This window comes from Trachemys scripta, chromosome 18 (genome assembly GCF_013100865.1).
Source record: "Trachemys scripta elegans isolate TJP31775 chromosome 18, CAS_Tse_1.0, whole genome shotgun sequence".
Lineage (NCBI taxonomy): Eukaryota > Metazoa > Chordata > Testudines > Emydidae > Trachemys > Trachemys scripta.
The window spans coordinates 21,990,031-22,006,762 of NC_048315.1; the positions used below are offsets into that span (position 1 = coordinate 21,990,031).

A 16,732-nucleotide genomic window follows, 5' to 3' on the forward strand; every position below is an offset into this window, starting at 1 on the left:
CTCCGCCATCCCTTTCTCTGTCAGCTGTGTGACTGCTGAGAAGTCAGCTGTGTGACTGCTCCCCACCAGGAGGTCAATTATACAGTTCCTTCTCAAAACCTGGGTCACAGGCTGAGTGCCTGGATGCACAGATGCTGACCCAGCCATCCTCTTAGTGTCCTGGGCATTCTGCCCCAAGTGACTAGTGAGGAGACATTCCTGTACCCCAACTATTCCTTCCCCAGTTTCCTCTTCTGGGCCACCTCCTAAGACACATTTCTCTGTGCTCCCTAGGAAGGGTTCTATCTCTTGTTCAGCTGCAAAACTCTGCCAGCTAACAACTGAGGCAGTTTCCTTAATTACTGGCAACACCTCTCCTGCCCCTGCGCCTGAGGGCATGTTTCCTTCTGCAGGAAAGGAGCTAGTCTCAGCCCCTCCCATACTTGGAAGCACCCTGCGTCCCTGTGTTGCAGAGTCACAAGAATCCTCACCACCTCAGTGGTTTGTGAGATCCCCTCTCCCTTCTCTGGGCTCTCCTCTGGGACACATTGCTCTCTGCTCCCTAGAGCCGGCTTTATCTCTGGTTCAGCTGCGACCGGCTGGCAGCTAACAACCTGGACAGTTCTCTCCCTGGCTGGCATCACACCCCCATCCCTTCCTGATGTGGTGTTGCCTCCAGCTGCAGTGCAGGAGTTGGTCTCAACCAACCACCCTCCCACCTGGAAGCATGTGGCTTCCCCCTGCTGTAGAAGAATCAAGGAGACTCTGTCCCATTCTCTCAGCAGTTCCTGAGACCTGACCCTTTCCCTCGGGGGTCCCAGCATAACATTCCCTCCTGCTGCAGGCAAATACTTTAACCTGAGCTACACGGAAAAAATCATTACCAAGAAGCAGGTCGACTAGGAGGTGTTCCATTACCCCCACAGTCAAAACACTTCTCAAACCTTCCCACCCCACATGGATTTTAGCTAGTGGTTCAAGGAATCTGCTTTCGCCCACCCCCATAATCTGCCATTTGCCCAGGTAGCATACTGGCTTTTGGGACCACACGCTGCTTAACTAGAGAGATCTGGGCCCCTGTATCCTTCTGTCCCAAGTATTCCCTGCCATTAATTTAGACAACCTTAACATACTCCATGGCTGGTTCTGCAGAGGCTAATCTCACAAAACCAATATGTCAGGTTTCAATTCCCTGGGGGGTTTCTGTGTTGAGGACAGCAGAAATAACATGAGCTATTGGTTGCCTGCTTCCTCCTAGCACAGGGCATTTATTCCTCAGGTGACCAGTGGAATTACACTGATAGCATCTTTTGGGCTAGTATCAGGGGGTAGCCGTGTTAGTCTGTATCTACAAAAACAACAAGGAGTCTGGTGGCACCTTAAAGACTAACAGATTTATTTGGGCATGAGCTTTCGTGAGTAAAAACCTCACTTCTTCGGATGCATAGAGCTCTTCTGCTTTTACGGGAGATTTGGGATAGGAGTTACCAGTAGAGGAATCAAGTATCAGGGGGTATGCATCCGAAGAAGTGAGGTTTTTACTCACGAAAGCTCATGCCCAAATAAATCTGTTAGTCTTTAAGGTGCCACCAGACTCTTTGTTGTTTTTGAAAACTTCACAAAACAGTATCTTTAAATTTACAATAACCTAAAGCATCTTCAATAGGCATTCCATTGAATACATTTCGAGCTTTACCAGTTAATTTCACAATCAGGATAGGAACTCTCTTATCATCAGGGATTTCGTGTATTACACACAGCCTTTCGAAGGTAGTCAGATATTCAGCAATATCGTCCTCTTCACTGTATACAGGACATAAGTGTTCCCATTTGTGGATTTCTGGAGTGATGGGAGTCATTGGGGTTGGGGCCCTCTGGTTCTGCTTCTCTAGCAGGTCCAGCTGATGTTTTCTCTCTCTCTCTCTCTCTCTCTCTCTCTTTCTTCCTTCTCTCTCTCTTTTCTTCTCTCTCTCTCTCTCTTTTTCTTTTCTCGCTCTCTCTCTTTTTCTTCCATAGCCCTTCTATGAGCAGCCTCCTCTTCTTTGAGCCTCATTTGTGCCTGCTGCCACATTTGAAACTCATGGTCCTTTTCCTTCTCTGCCACTTCCTGTCTGACCAGCTCTAGTTTTGTAGCTGCCTCACTGATAGTCATTTTTCTGCTGTCTTGTGTTTAGTTCTCTCACCCAAAATAAACAAACAGAAAATAACAAAACTGTAACCTCCTCCTGACTGTTCTTAGCCACTGCACTTAAGACGCACTTAAAATCACAAATATCAGTGCTTAAAGTGTGAACTCCACTTGGAGTAACAAGCCGCGCATACACCCTGCTTGGTGTGCCACTGTGACGTTCCCCTGGTGATAGCTGGACCGATTATCTGCTAGGTCACTCCAATCCTTGACTCTGGAAGCCAGCCTGACCCTGCTCTGCTGTGAGAACCCCCACTCCTGGGCTGTTCACGCACAGCCTCTGGCATGTAAGCTGCATGGATTGTGCAACCAAATGACACTAGCCAATATCTGTGGTCCCAGACACAACCCTAGGAACCTCTGTCTTGCAATGTCCAGTTATGCTCGCTGGACGCTGTAAGCTTATATGAGTTTGTCAATTTAACAAAGAAATTGATATGCAACAGGCTTGTTATCCCAAGGGGAGCCTCTGACACACTTCAAACCAAACGCACTGCTTCAGGTAGAATAAACAAACAGATTTATTAACTACAAAGATAGATTTTAAGTGATTATAAGTCAAAGCACAACAAGTCAGATTTGGTCAAATAAAATAAAAGTAAAACACATTCTAAGCTGATCTGAACACTTTCAATGCCCTTACAAACTTAGACACTTCTCACCACAGGCTGGCTGGTCGCCCTTCAGCCAGGCTCTCCCATTTGATCAGCGCTTCAGTCGCTTGGTGGTGGTGTCTGTAGATGGAGGTGGAAGAGAGAGGAAGAGCATGGCAAAATGTCTCTCTCTTTTATCATGTTCTTTCTTCCCTCTTGGCTTTGCCCCCCTCCCTTCAGAATCAGGTGAGCATTACCTCATTGCAGTCCCACACTGACCAAGGGAAGGGGGGTGACTCACTGGAGTCCAACAGATCCTTTGTTGCTGCCTGGCCAGTGTCCTTTGTTCCTGAGGCTGGGCTGGGTTTGTCCCATACATGCCCTGATGAGGCGTGAACTGCCCCTCTGTTCTTGGAGAGTTTTTGCCTGGGCCTGTTTTAAGTCACGAGGACACATTTTCAGCCTCATAACTACATACATGAAATTACAACCTATAACATTACTATAACATCACTGTAACAACAATGGTCAGTGCATCATTAGCTTCCGAAGACACCCAACATGACCGACTTTGCATTAGATACCACACAAGCCCTGAGGTAAGTGGGGAAATGGGATACCAGGAGGAATCATGAGCAGGAGAGTGCAAGAGGGGAGGACTCCCGTCTCAGACTGAGAAAGCAGGACAATCAGCTAGTTATCTTAAGTGCCTATACACAAATGCAAGAAGCCTGGGAAACAAGCAGGGAGAACTGGAAGTCCTGGCACAGTCAAGGAACTATGATGTGATTGGAATAACAGAGACTTGGTGGGATAACTCACATGACTGGAGTACTGTCATGGATGGATATAAACTGTTCAGGAAGGACAGACAGGGCAGAAAAGGTGGGGGAGTTGCATTGTATGTAAGAGAGGAATATGACGGCTCAGAGTATGAAACTGCAGAAAAACCTGAGAGTCTCTGGATTAAGTTTAGAAGTGTGAGCAACAAGGGTGATGTCATGGTGGGAGTCTGCTATAGACCACCAGACCAGGGGGATGAGGTGGATGAGGCTTTCTTCCGGCAACTAGCAGAAGTTACTAGATAACAGGCCCTGGTTCTCATGGGAGACTTTAATCACCCTGATATCTGCTGGGAGAGCAATACAGCGGTGCACAGACAATCCAGGAAGTTTTTGGAAAGTGTAGGGGACAATTTCCTGGTGCAAGTGCTGGAGGAACCAAATAGGGGCAGAGCTCTTCCAGACCTGCTACTCACAAACCAGGAAAAATTAGTAGGGGAAGCAAAAGTGGATGGGAACCTGGGAGGCAGTGACCACGAGATGGTCAAGTTCAGGATCCTGACACAAGGAAGAAAGGAGAGCAGCAGAATACGGACCCTGGACTTCAGAAAAGCAAACTTTGACTCCCTGAAGGAACTGATGGGTAGGATCCCCTGGGAGAATAACACGAGGGGGAAAGGAGTCCAGGAGAGCTGGCTGTATTTTAAAGAATCCTTATTGAGGTTGCAGGAAAAAAACCCATGAATATGATCAATACTAAAATTAATAGGAATAACATTCCTACAACATGAGTAATACGACCAAGAAGTGAATGAGTGTCCATTAGGCCTGTCCGAAGGGCACAGGCAACATCAGTCCAAGTAGAATCAGCAGGCAGTTCAGTAGACAGTTGGAATGTATTTATTCCTCGAAGGGCCTTGGCTTCCCAAATCTGCATTCAGCGATGCTTGACCTGGAGTTGCCAGAGTAACTGTATCACATGGTCCCAGTTCATCCAGGTGGGCTCCGGTACCACCATCGTCCAATTAGTAGGTATTGTTGGGTATCCTGTTACATTAAGCCGATGCATAGCTGGTATATGAATCTGATAAGTGGAGTTTCCCAGCTGCAAGGAAAAGTTTCCTGGTCCAAACCCCACCCACTCCACACACTTTCCACCCTCCAAAACCTGGCCATTAAGCACGACCGATCCTGCCCAGCAAATTTTATTTCCCTGTTCTACCCAATGCTGAGGGGGTACGGGTTCTGAATACTGCAGGGGTGGTGATTCTTGTGGCCATCTCTTCCAGGTATTTCCCTGTCCCACCCACGCAAGACCCATGTGTGGGTAGTATACCTTGGATCCCATTAGAAACCATGTGTTGTTATTTGTTATTGGGACCTTTTTCATTTGCACCCACGCCTGAACCCCACTTGTAAAAGGATGGCTGAGGTCCATTTTCCTTCAGCCACTCCCCTGACAGTAAGGGTACACAGGCTCAGTGTACAGTCCCCCCAAAATTGTCTGCCAGGTGGCTCTAAAGGACCAATACACCTTTAATTGATTTGCTACATCAGTCCCCTCCAACCCAGATGGCCATAAACCCCGGCGGGCATCCTGCAAGAGGTTTACAAGATGATTGGTGAGGGTTTGTTGAACCTGGTTACATGCTTCTCCCCACAAAATAGTCTTTACACTGTTCACCAGTTCACTCATAAGGGATTCTGTAATATTCTCAAGGGTTAGAATAACATTTCCCAACAAACGATCTGTTAAGCTAAGCGCAGATCCCTGTAATAATCCCCCATGTCCCCTAGCCCCAGGGCATGTTCCAAGCATTGGATTCGAGCCGCTACGTCAGCTTCCTGCAGCGAGTTCCAACCTTCCCAGAGGTAGTTTCTGAGGGCTCGCCATTTTTGGATGTTCTTTTTTAATTCCCATCCAACCATTTCTAATGAGTTTTAAATTGCCCATAGCAGCATTCAGAGTAACAGCCGTAGCAGCATTATTTCACCTACTTTGGTAAACTGAGAACAGTTAGCAAATGTAGTACTGAGATACCAGTCAGTGGGGAACAGAGTGATGTACATAGTTGGGGATTGGTCCTGCTTTGAGCAGGGGGTTGGACTAGATGACCTTTCAAGGTCCCTTCCAGTTCTATGAGATAGGTATATCTCCATATATTATTATCAGAGTCAGTAGATGGTGGGCTAGGAGAAGGGAGAGTGGATTGACATGGGGTATCCGTGGATGCCCTATGTGCCCTGGTGTGTGGTAGCACAACGGGTGTAGGTTTAAAATTACTGACCACTTTGGGTGCTTCGGGTAAGGCTGTACACCCTGATCCCACCTCTCCAAATTTACATTGGCGAGCATACGGAATAAACCCCCAATAGTATGCAGTACCACAATTTGTTAAAGCACAATTTCCTCCCTGCCACCAAGAATTGTTCGCCTTTGATACCAGGGCCACTGTTGGACTTGTTCTGGAGTGTAGTACTTCGATTCCTGTTGTATTCCAATGTTCTCCAGATTAGGGGCTGGATAACGAGGCCGTTTAAATCCGACCCATGCAGCTGTGAGAAGTATCCACAGGAGTGGCCACAGTCCTGAAAAAACAGAATCACTTCATTCCTTTTGGCATTTGGTTAAGGCATTATGGCGCTTCACCTGAGAGACATGAGCCCACCAGTGCTGATCCTCATGGGATGAGCACACCAGAGATGGATGAATCATGTCAGCTACCAGATAAGGACCCTCCCACCAAGGTACTGGAAAGGGATGGGGGCCGTGAGCACGATACATTACCAGCATCCCTGTTTGTATCTGATGGAGGGGATTGTGTGGGGGATCGTACCAGGCTTTGGCCTTAGCCTGGTTTTGGTTTTGGCCTTAGCCTTGCCCTCTGATTGGGCAGCCTCCCTGTGTAGTATTCGGATTTGCTCCTGAAGTTGGAAGATCCAGTCCTCCATGTTTGTCTGCACGACCTGTTCCATCGGTGGGGGTGTGAGCAGGATTTCCCCCCAAGGCATTGCTCTGCCCGTTAGCAGTTCGTGAGGACTGAAGCCTGTGGCCCTGGCAGGCCGGGCTCAGATACACATTAAAATGAAAGGCAAGAGCTTGGCCCAATTGATGCCTCCCAGACTGGCACCCTTCTGACGCTCCTCCTTGATGGTGCGATTCATGCACTCCACTTGCCCAGTGGCTTGAGGGTGATAGGGGATGTGGAGTTGCCGCTCCACCCCCCAGCAGTTCACTGAGATGCTGCAATAGAGAACTGTGAAATGCTGGCCCTCGATCTGAATCCATGATTTGGGGAAACCCCCAACGAACAAAGACCTGGGTAACAAGCAGTGAAGCAGTGGTTTTGGCGGTTTGGAGTAGGGAAGGCTTCCACCCACTTACTGAATGCCTCCACAATTACCAGCATGAACCGATACCCAGCTTTAGTACAGGGTAGGGGGCCCACATGGTCCATCTGTATTCTTTCCCAGGGACCAGTCAAGGGTCACTCCATGAGCTGGGGCTGGCTGGTGTCGGGCACACTCCAGACATGCAGCTAGCCAAGCTTTAACATCCCCTTTCCAGGAAGGCCACCAACCCAGGCGGCTTACCGTATCCTCATTTCTTCCTCCCTTGGGTGTCCACCCAACTTAGAGCCATGTACCCACCGCAGCAGGGTGTCCCTCCACCGAAGTGGTATGCAGGGGACTCCAGGAGTGGACCACAGAGGGTGGGATACAGATGTAGTTACCCTTAAAATGTGACAGGCCCAATTCTCACTGCCTTGCTGCATGGGTCCTCATTTACACTTACGCAAAGTGGGGGCAAGCCAAATTCCCAATCATTCACTCCCATGAGAGGAAGCAATTGCGCTCGGCACGTGAGTAAACACCACTTGATTTCCATATGTGCAGCATTGAAAAGGTTGGGCAAGTCTGGTGGTCCCAGGGGGATTGCGTTGAGTTCAGGCCCACACCAATACTAATCATGTAGGTCAGATGTTTCAAAAGTACCCGCGGAGTTGGGGATTCATCTCAATGTGAGCATCTGAAATTAGTCTTGTGTTTCAGTATTCAAGACTTAAATACCAATGGCCCAACCCTAACACCAGCTGTACCCAAGCATTTTATCTGGTGAAAGATTGTTACAATTAGATAATCATTAGTCAATTGGGTTAATTACAACCTCTATTCTTTACATGAATGCTCAAGAGTTAATGAAGTGGAAAGTCTGAGAAGTGATACTAACGAGTTCTTACTGAGCCAAACAGACAGAAACATCAAACACAAGTCACAATTTCAAATCAAGGTGCATTTTGATTAGGAAAAAGCTTGAGCAGTGAAAACATGACAGTTCCAGTGCTGGTCAGTTAAAATGGAATTTGCTGATCAAAGTTATAGAGGGGTTGGGAAAAGGACTGGAAACAGAATCTTGCTGCAGTTTTAACCATGAAAAGAAGTTAGCACAGAAATGTGGGCCACCAGGTATATGGCTAGGTTCTGATACTGCCCAGAGTGTGCTAATGTTTGTCGGAGAGCCCTCATGTTCACCTAAGAGCCGGTTTATTGCTACCTAGTAGGATTGTGGGTCTCTATTACCGGCTGTGTTGCTGAGTGAATTGTGATTCTCCATTCCCTGAAGGGAGCTTCACTCTGTCTCTTCACATTCTCAGCAGACCCACGCCCTTGTCTCCTGCTCCTCACCTGTCTGGTGACCCTGTCAGCCTCCGTTCTCAGCCTGGACACACACAACCTGCACATCTTCAAGAGATCCATCGCTAATATCACAAAGACAGCTCCAAAGGCATTTGAAGCTGGTAGGTAGCTCCCAAGAGGCAGCTCCCGTTTCCCTGCACGATTCCCCAGATGCTTTCGCTTTCACTGTTGGTTTGCATTTTCCCAGGTCAAATCCGGCTGGTGAATGGTCCCACCCACTGTGCTGGGCGGGTGGAAATTCTGTACAACAATGTCTGGGGCACTGTGTGCGATGACGGCTGGGACTTAAATGATGCATCAGTAGTGTGTCGGCAGCTGGGCTGTGGGGCCGCGGTATCGGCACCAGGCACAGCTCACTTTGGACAAGGATCTGGCCCCATCTTACTGGACGATGTTAATTGCAGAGGAGGAGAATCTGCCCTCACAGAGTGCACCTTAAAGCCTTGGGGAGACCACAACTGTAACCATGCAGAAGATGCCAGTGTGGTGTGTTCAGGTAATGCTGATGACTGCCGTAACCTACCCTCGCCAGAGGAGCGGAGGGTGACGGGAGGCTATTTCCATACCCTACCCTCGCCTGGGGGCAGGAGGCTATTGCTGTTCCTGACCTTCTCCCGGGGGATGGGGGTGGGAGGCTATTGCCAAATTTGCTGTACCCTACCCTTGCCGGGGGAGTAGAGAGGGCAGGAGGCTAGTTCTGTACCCTACACTTGCCCAGAGGTGGGGATGGGAGGCTATTGCTGTAGCCAACCCCTCGCTTTCGCTTGGAGAGGCCTTCCCCAATGCCAGTGAGCTGCAGCGACTGGTGCAGCCTGTGGCCTAGCCCCACACTCCTGTGGGCTCCAGGGGGAGCTCTGGGGTGCACCAGGGGACAGACCCTCTCCTTTGTCACACTGGGGTAACCCCACTGACTCAGGGGTGCTACCCTGTTTACTTGGATATTGGGGGAGCAGACTGGCCCATGTCAGAATCGCTCTGCTGTCCTGCTACCAGCATGGCCCAGGCCGCCAGTCTGGCTGGGAACAGGGGTGCTGGAACTAGGGGTGCTTGGGGGTGCTGCCCCACCCCCTGGCTTGAAGTGGTTTCCGTCATATACAGGGTTCAATGACTCTCAGTACCCCCACTATAAACATTGTTCCAATGCCATTGGCCTGGGATCCCACCGGCTTGGACGACTCCTGCTAGGCTCCCGATGGGGAGAGCGGCAGAGCTGAGGGAGGCCGAGGCCTAGTCCTCACTGGGACCAGGCCATGTCTCTAGGTAAGGTCGCCATGGTTACAGCTCTCTAGGACCAGGGCCGGCTCTAACTTTTTTGCCGCCCCAAGCAAAAAAACCCCAAAAACTGCCCCGCCGTAACAAACCGCCCCCCACCACAGCGCTGCCCCGCCGAACCAAAAACAACCCCTGCCCCCCGAGTGCCGCCCTGCCGAACCAAAACAAACAAAAAACCCAAGTGCCGGCCCGCCACCCCAAGATTGGCCGCCTCTTACAAGGTGCCGCCCCAAGCACGTGCTTGGTCAGCTGGTGCCTGGAGCCGGCCCTGTCTAGGACCTCCGCCCTCCTCCCCCCCCAACAGAGATGTGGCTAGAGTGACAAGTCGTGGATCTATCTGTGGGTACGGGGAGCAGGAGGAACTCAAAGGGGTGGATGAGCAGGGCCAGGAGAGAGCCAGACCAAGGGAAGGAGGAAATTCCTGCAGGGGAGCCCGAGAGAGGAAGGGAGTAGGGGGAGACACATTGAGAAGCAGAGATGGGGTCGTGCAGGTAACTCCAGAGGGAAACGATGGGTTTGACAGGATGAGATTATGAATTTGGGGAGGAGGCCCAAGGGAGACAGTGGGGAAATTTCTGTATTCACTGCATATGCAAATTAGGGCATTGTATCATTTGCATAACATCACCAGCTTTCTGCACCCATGGTATTAGTAGGTCCTCCAGCCATGCAACAGCTCAGATGATCTCCCCTGCCTCTCAATCAGACTGCATCACCCCCTCTGGATCCCCATCATGGTTTCACTCCTTATTTCCTCTTGGCCCATGGCTCTGATCTCATCGCTCACTCCCTGGTTGCCGTCCTTCCTCTTTGCCAACAATGTCAGCTCCACACACACACCCTCACCCCTTCCCAGCTCAAAGCCCTTCCCCACACTGAGCATTGTGCATGGGGCACCTTCCCCATCTGGCTTGCCATGCCCCCAGCCTCCCAACAGTCAAGTGTTGATTAGACTCAGGCTGGGAGTCTCAAAAGCGCCTAAGGGAGTTGGCTACCCAAATCCCATTCATGTGCCTCACTCCCTTAAGCAGCTCTGAAAATCCCAGGCCAGGTTTACATTAGGAGTGTGGTACTGGTGTAGCTGTATCAGTACTGTACTGACAAAGCCCTGCTAGTCTGGTCGCAGCTTCTATCAGTAAAGCTGGCCTTTGCTTTCCCTACACATCCGATGTGAAACAAGCCAGCCCGGTCAAAGTGCAGTTCTGCTGGTAAAGCAGTGTCTTCACTAGGGGCTTTTCAGCACAGCTTTGTCAGTCCAAGATCATATCCCCTTTCACCCCTGACTGAGCTGGCTCTGCTGGCAGAAGTCTGGGGTGTAGATTTGTCCTCGGCCTCACTTCTTCCATGGCACCCAGAAGAAGTGACCCCAGATTCACTCAGACACTATTACACACACACACACACACACACACACACACACACACACACACACACACACACAAATATCACTCAANACACACACACACACACACACACACACACACACACACACACACACACAAAAATATCACTCAAAGTTACACCTTCCTCTGGGCTTCCCAGAGCATCCTGTCTCCTCCATTTCTCTCATTTTGATTGAAAGCTCTTTGGGACAGGGAATGTCTTCATGTTGAGTCTTGCCCCGTGGGGAGCTCTCTCTCTATCTGTCTGTCCATATACTAGCCCACCATCAGAGGGATCAGGGAGATCAGAAGAGTACTTGAAGCTTGACTGAAAATTGGCCAGAATTGGCAGCCGGTGTAGGCCCGATCTGGTATTCCATAGGGTGGCTGGTAGCTCATTCTCTTTGAAGGAGAGGGAGATGATTGAAGCTACCCTGGCCATCAGGTGGCCTGTACCAGCCTTCCCCAACTATGAAGTGCAAGAGGTCTGTTTGCAAGGGGTGGACTGGCATTCCTCAGTCCTTCCAAGGCTTGTTCACCCTGCAGTACTGCAGATAGGCTGTTTGCCATCCAGAGCCTCCTGGAAGTTCTCTGGCATCAGGAGCTTACCCTTTGGCCTCTATTAGTTTGACTAAATTGGTTGGTGTACCCATGGTTGGATCCCTTTGATCTTTGTGGCGGGAAGGCGTTGGCCTGTCTAGGAGAACTATGTGATTCCGACACTGCTGAGGTCTAAACCCAGGACAAAAATGAGGCCTAGTGATTGTGCAGACCTTAAATGTGGCCAGTGTCAAGCTGGGAGAAGTCCATGGCTACCTTGATGGCTGAGGCCTGAGCTGGCAGGCCGAGTGTATAGTCTTCACTGGGGGTGAAGTTTCCCAGGACAGTGAATCTTTGGGGCTCCCTCCCCAAGTCTGGCAGAAGCTCTACTTGGTCCTTTGGGGATTGCCCAACCTCGTGTCCTGTTTTTACTGGCATTTCCATGTTTATTCAATCCCTGGACTCACAGACCAGGTGCGCACATTCATATGCCTTCACTGTACGAATGAGGCCTAGTTTACATTACATGTCAGATGGGGATAATATGGCCCTGCCACCTTCCTTACCCTGCTGGGACTGAGGATCTGAACTAGGGACTACTGGTAGCTAGGACTGGCATTGGGTTTCCTACATCATCTGCTCAGACGTGGATGATGCATCCTGGATCAGGATCTCATCCATGACCAGGTCAGATCAGACCATAATCAGCAGTGCTTAATTTGTTATGAAAGAGGTGATGGGGCGCAACTGATGCAGCAAGCCCATAGGTGCCAGGGCTCTGAACTGCCAAGTCTAGTGGTGCCAGGGCTCAGCGCTGGTGAGCTCTGGCACAAATAAATCAGGGAAACATGGAGGGAACAGACCAAGTGACTTGCTGATACCAAAGGGCTATGGTGAGTGTGGTTACTTTACTCAGGCCTCTGGCAAGTGATACTCTGGGACTAGAGAGGGATCCAACAGCATTTCATCTCCAGGGAATATTCAGGCAGACACACACCCATTGACTCTGCATTTTCCCAGTAAGGAACACAAAGCCGGGCATCAATCTGTGCCACTGACCCAGTGTGCAGCGAGCCTGTTCCCATTGCTCTGCAGACCTGACACTACAGGCCAGCAAGGATGTCAGTAGGAAGCTGCTCCAGCATTTTTCTCTGCAGCGATAACTCCTGGGCAGACTCCTCATGACAGAAATAAAACCGACCCCCCTCCCCACCCGCACTGATCCTGGATGACCTGAACATGGAGCGTGGGGAATGGGCATGGGACAGCAGGGTGGATGGAGAATGGCCTTGAATCATGACTATTAAGAGGGGGGAACTTTGATATTACAGGCCCTGGGGGGCATGAATCCATGGTGAAGCCCCGCTGGGGCAAAAGCTGCCAGCTGTGCGGGTTCGGGTGAGAATGACCTGGAACAGCCTGGCTTGGCCCACTCCAAACACTTTGAATGCATATGGCCCCCTCAGTCTGGATTCTCTCCTGAGATGACACGAGACCCAAACATCATTTTAACCCTTTCCAGACCTTTGTTTGCCCGTGCAAGCATGCAGCATCGCAGCATTGCCCTGAATGTAGACACAGCAGGATGATCGGAAGCTTTAGTGCCTAGTTTCATGGGTTCTGGTTAAATCAGCCTCTCTCTCCTGCCTTCAGCCAGGCCCAAGGACTGCAGTGAGATCCCCTCAGGCAGCCCCAGCGGCATCTACCTCATCCAGCCCACAGGACTGCACCAGCTCGTGGTGTACTGCGACATGAACGAAACAGCCGGGGGCTGGACGGTCCTCCAGCGGAACCGGCACAACACACAGATCACCTGGGCTGAGTCCTGGAGCACCTACAAGTACGGCTTTGGCAACGTGCACGATGACTACTGGCTGGGGACGGAGTACATCTATCGGATCGCCAAGCAGAAGGTCTACCAGGTCAGGTTTGTCATCCACGATTCATCCGGCACCATGAAATACGCAGACTACAACCTCTTCAGTCTGGAAGACGAGTCCAATGGCTACAAGCTGAGGCTGGGCTCTTACACTGGGACTGCAGGGGACGCCATGACTTCAAACAATCCTACCACCGTGCATGACAACATGAAGTTCTCCACTAAAGACCTGGATCAGGACACTAACAGTGGGAACTGTGCGTCTAGCTATGAGGGGGGCTGGTGGTACTCGGCTTGTTATTCTGTTCGACTGAACGTCAAAGGGAGCATCACTTGGGGTGGTTTCTGTAGTGGGAACTGCCAAGCCTCTGCCATCCTCATCAAACCAGCGTCCTACTGTTAGTCACCCCTTCCCCACCCTCCTGTCTCCAGTGAGGCCAACCCCTGCTCCACGAAGGGAGGGAAAAGGGTCAGAGTGTGTCATGGCCAAACCTCCCGCCCGCTCTCACAGGCCTTGCTTGGGGAAGTATCAGGGTTACCCAGGAAACGGGGCCACTTTCCTTCTCCTCTCTCTCCCTGCAGACTTTCCGAGCTCTTCTCCACTTGGCCCTTCCTCTTTCAGCTTTGGGTTGATTCATTTTAATTATATTAAAAATCAGAACAATTGTTTGCAAAAATTGTTGTTTCCAAGCATGCCATGTGTGGGGTAGAAAACACGCTCAGCCCTGCCGTGATTGTTCATTAGATTCAAAGAGCGCCCCCAGAGGTCACCAGAAACAGGACGCCATAAAGGCTGAAGAATTCTCTCACACTCTGTGTCTCCTCTGTAGTGGGTGTTGAAGCTTCAGAATAAAATTGCATTTCCAAAAGTTCTCTCCAATTGGCAGATATCCATTCCACGTCTCAGGGGCTCACCCAGTCTAACCTAGCTAGAGAAGCCATTCCTAAGGACAGATCTTTGGGATTGCAGTGCAATGGCCATTAAAAAGGAAAAACTAAAATATCCAAATAAGGAAATTAAATCCAGGTGTCTGAGTTTAAACACGAGAGATGTGACTCAGTGTAGGACATTTAAAAAGGGTTTTCACATTGGAATATCCTCTTCTTAGTAAGAGAGAGAACGATAGTCACGCATTATGGAGTTGTGGTCATGACTCAATACCATCGCTACATCTATATAGCACTTTCTGTTGTGTGACTTTGACAATCCCTTACTGTCCTCCTTCCATCATAGTTATTCTCCGGTTCCAGAGGAATGGGTCTGGGGAGTTTGCAGTAAATCTGACAAGCTACTTGCAAGTGCTAGGACTTATAAAAAGGAGGGTTTTCACTTTCCAAAATGGTTCTTGCCATTTCTTACCCAACGTGAACTCAAAATTCAAATGGCTGATAGGCCCCAAGGACAATGTGGGATTTGGAAAGATACTGAAACTTAAACTCCTTAACGCTGGGCGCACTGGAAAGCATCCTGCACCCATCATCTATGATGGGTGTTTGTAGCATCGGGTGAGTTTGACCACTGATCAGTGACTATCTGCCCCAAACAAGCAGCACACAGCTGTGACACTCCGTGGCTGCCAGCCTAGCTCCGCAGAGAGGGGAGATCACCAGTCACACTTAATGCCAGGGAACCCCAAGACCTGCACTTAGCTGGAAGCCTGAACAAAGTGAGGTGTCCACATTGCTCCTGACCTCAGATTTCTTGCAGCAGGAGTGAGGCAAGGCAAGGGTATGCCACTGAGATCCACCATCCCCCTGGCCTGTGATCGCCACCCTGAGAGTGACCCAGGACCCAGACCATCCAGGGGTTATAGACAGTAACCACCAGCACCTCGAATCTCCCCTGGATGTGAACTGGCAGCAAGTGCTGAGCACAGGGCAATGTATCCTCGCAGGCCTACCCTACCCCCAAGTACCTTGTGCTCCGGCTATAGCCTCTGGCCCGCCTTCGAGGGTGCTCCAGGAAGAGCAGAGCCCTGCTTGAGATGGTGACTGCCAAACCTCCCACCTTGCTGGGGGAAGTATCAGGGTTACCTAGGAAACGGGGCCACTTTCCTTCTCCTCTCCCTCCCTGCAGATTTTTTGAGCTTTTCTCCGCTGGGCCTTTCTCCGCTGGGCTTTGGGTTGATTCATTTTAATTATATTAAAAATCAGAACAATGATTTAAAATAACTATAGCTTCCAAACATAGCAGCTTCGAGGAGAGAATGTGCATGGCCTTGTAGTGACTTTTCCTCGTATGCAGGTGAGAAGGACACAAACACAGACGGGTTTCCACAAACTTCTTTTTCTCCTTCCTTGTGGGCATTAAAGCTTTAGAATAAAATTGCATTTCTAGCAATGACTTCTGCTTCATACCCCCATGCAGCATCTCGGATGTGCTCACAGAGTCTAACATACGTGACAATGGAACAGCCATTCTGCGCTCTTCAGGTTCTCATCCCATGCTCCTCGCCATTGAAAAGGAAATGGTGAAATGTTCTAATCAGGGCATTTAATTGTCATTGCTCCATGTCTGGCTGAGTTGTGGCACAGCAGAGGAAATGTGACTGGACTCTGGAGTGTCATTCTGGGGAAACTCATTCCTTACTCAGCGCTGCATTACTCCAGGTTTGCATGGGTGTAGTGCCACTGGCTTCAGTGGAGTTACTCCTGGTTTACACTGGTGTAAGGGAAAGGAGAATGAGGCCTCTTGGCTTCACTGTTGTTACAGCCGGGCCTGACTGTGCGCTGCCCTGTGCCTTGTGGCGTCCCTTACCCCCATGCAAAGTGAGTTCTATTGGGTGTGAAATGCTGTTTCCATTTGTCCCCCTCTTGCACAGGTGTAAATGGCTGTACCACCAGCCAGGCAGGGGGTTCTCTCACTGCTCCAATTCCAATTCCTGATGTGCTTGTGCTCCCAAAGCTAGTTCAAACACTGCCTCCGCGCCCCCCCTCCCCCGTCCTCCCCCTCCGCGCCTCCTGAGTAACCATATTGAGGTGGAGGAGAGCTTGTCCATGGGCTGTCTCCTGGGCCCACAGGCAGAAAGCCAGGACTCAGCATTCCCCAGTTCAGTGAGGAGATGTGGAGCCGAGTGTCATGCACACACACACAACGCCTGCTCCTCCCTTCTGTTCTCATTTTCCCCCGAGCAAAGGGAGTGCCAGCTGTTCGGGCTGCAGCCCACACTGTGTGCCAGCTGAGAGCCTGGAGCTCCATCTGCGTTACAGACAGATCCTCAGCTATGGCCAAGGAGAACTCAGCACAGCTGACGGCGCAATTGCTGCTCTAACTTGGGCCAGCCAGCAATGGCCCTCCTATACATCCCCTTTCCTAGCTACGTTCCCTAAAGCGGCAGCCACAGCGGCAGCTCTAGTAATCCCCCAAGGCTGGGGTGACCCTCCCCTGGCTGGGGTTAGGGCTGCTTTGGGCCAGAGTG

At 50.4% G+C, this 16,732-nt stretch overlaps 1 protein-coding gene across 1 annotated transcript; it reads left to right on the top strand.

Annotated features, from left to right (window-relative positions):
* The first annotated feature begins 6,950 nt into the window (after nucleotides 1-6,950).
* LOC117867681 (fibrinogen-like protein 1-like protein) lies at nucleotides 6,951-15,596 on the top strand. The gene is made up of 4 exons (XM_034752901.1): nucleotides 6,951-6,978; nucleotides 8,198-8,341; nucleotides 8,428-8,736; nucleotides 13,088-15,596. Exons 1-4 carry the CDS (start codon nucleotides 6,951-6,953, stop codon nucleotides 13,714-13,716), a joined length of 1,110 nt encoding a protein of 369 aa, XP_034608792.1. The 3' UTR covers nucleotides 13,717-15,596.
* The last annotated feature ends 1,136 nt before the right edge of the window (nucleotides 15,597-16,732 follow it).

What these genes read in the sequence shown, in the direction of transcription:
- LOC117867681 (XM_034752901.1), top strand. Translation starts at nt 6,951, where the DNA reads ATGAACCGATACCCAGCTTTAGTACAGG. An exon ending in ATACCCAGCTTTAGTACAGG is followed by an intron (nt 6,979 to 8,197) that starts GTAGGGGGCCCA and finishes TCACATTCTCAG; the next exon opens with CAGACCCACGCCCTTGTCTC. An exon ending in TGCCAGTGTGGTGTGTTCAG is followed by an intron (nt 8,737 to 13,087) that starts GTAATGCTGATG and finishes TCCTGCCTTCAG; the next exon opens with CCAGGCCCAAGGACTGCAGT.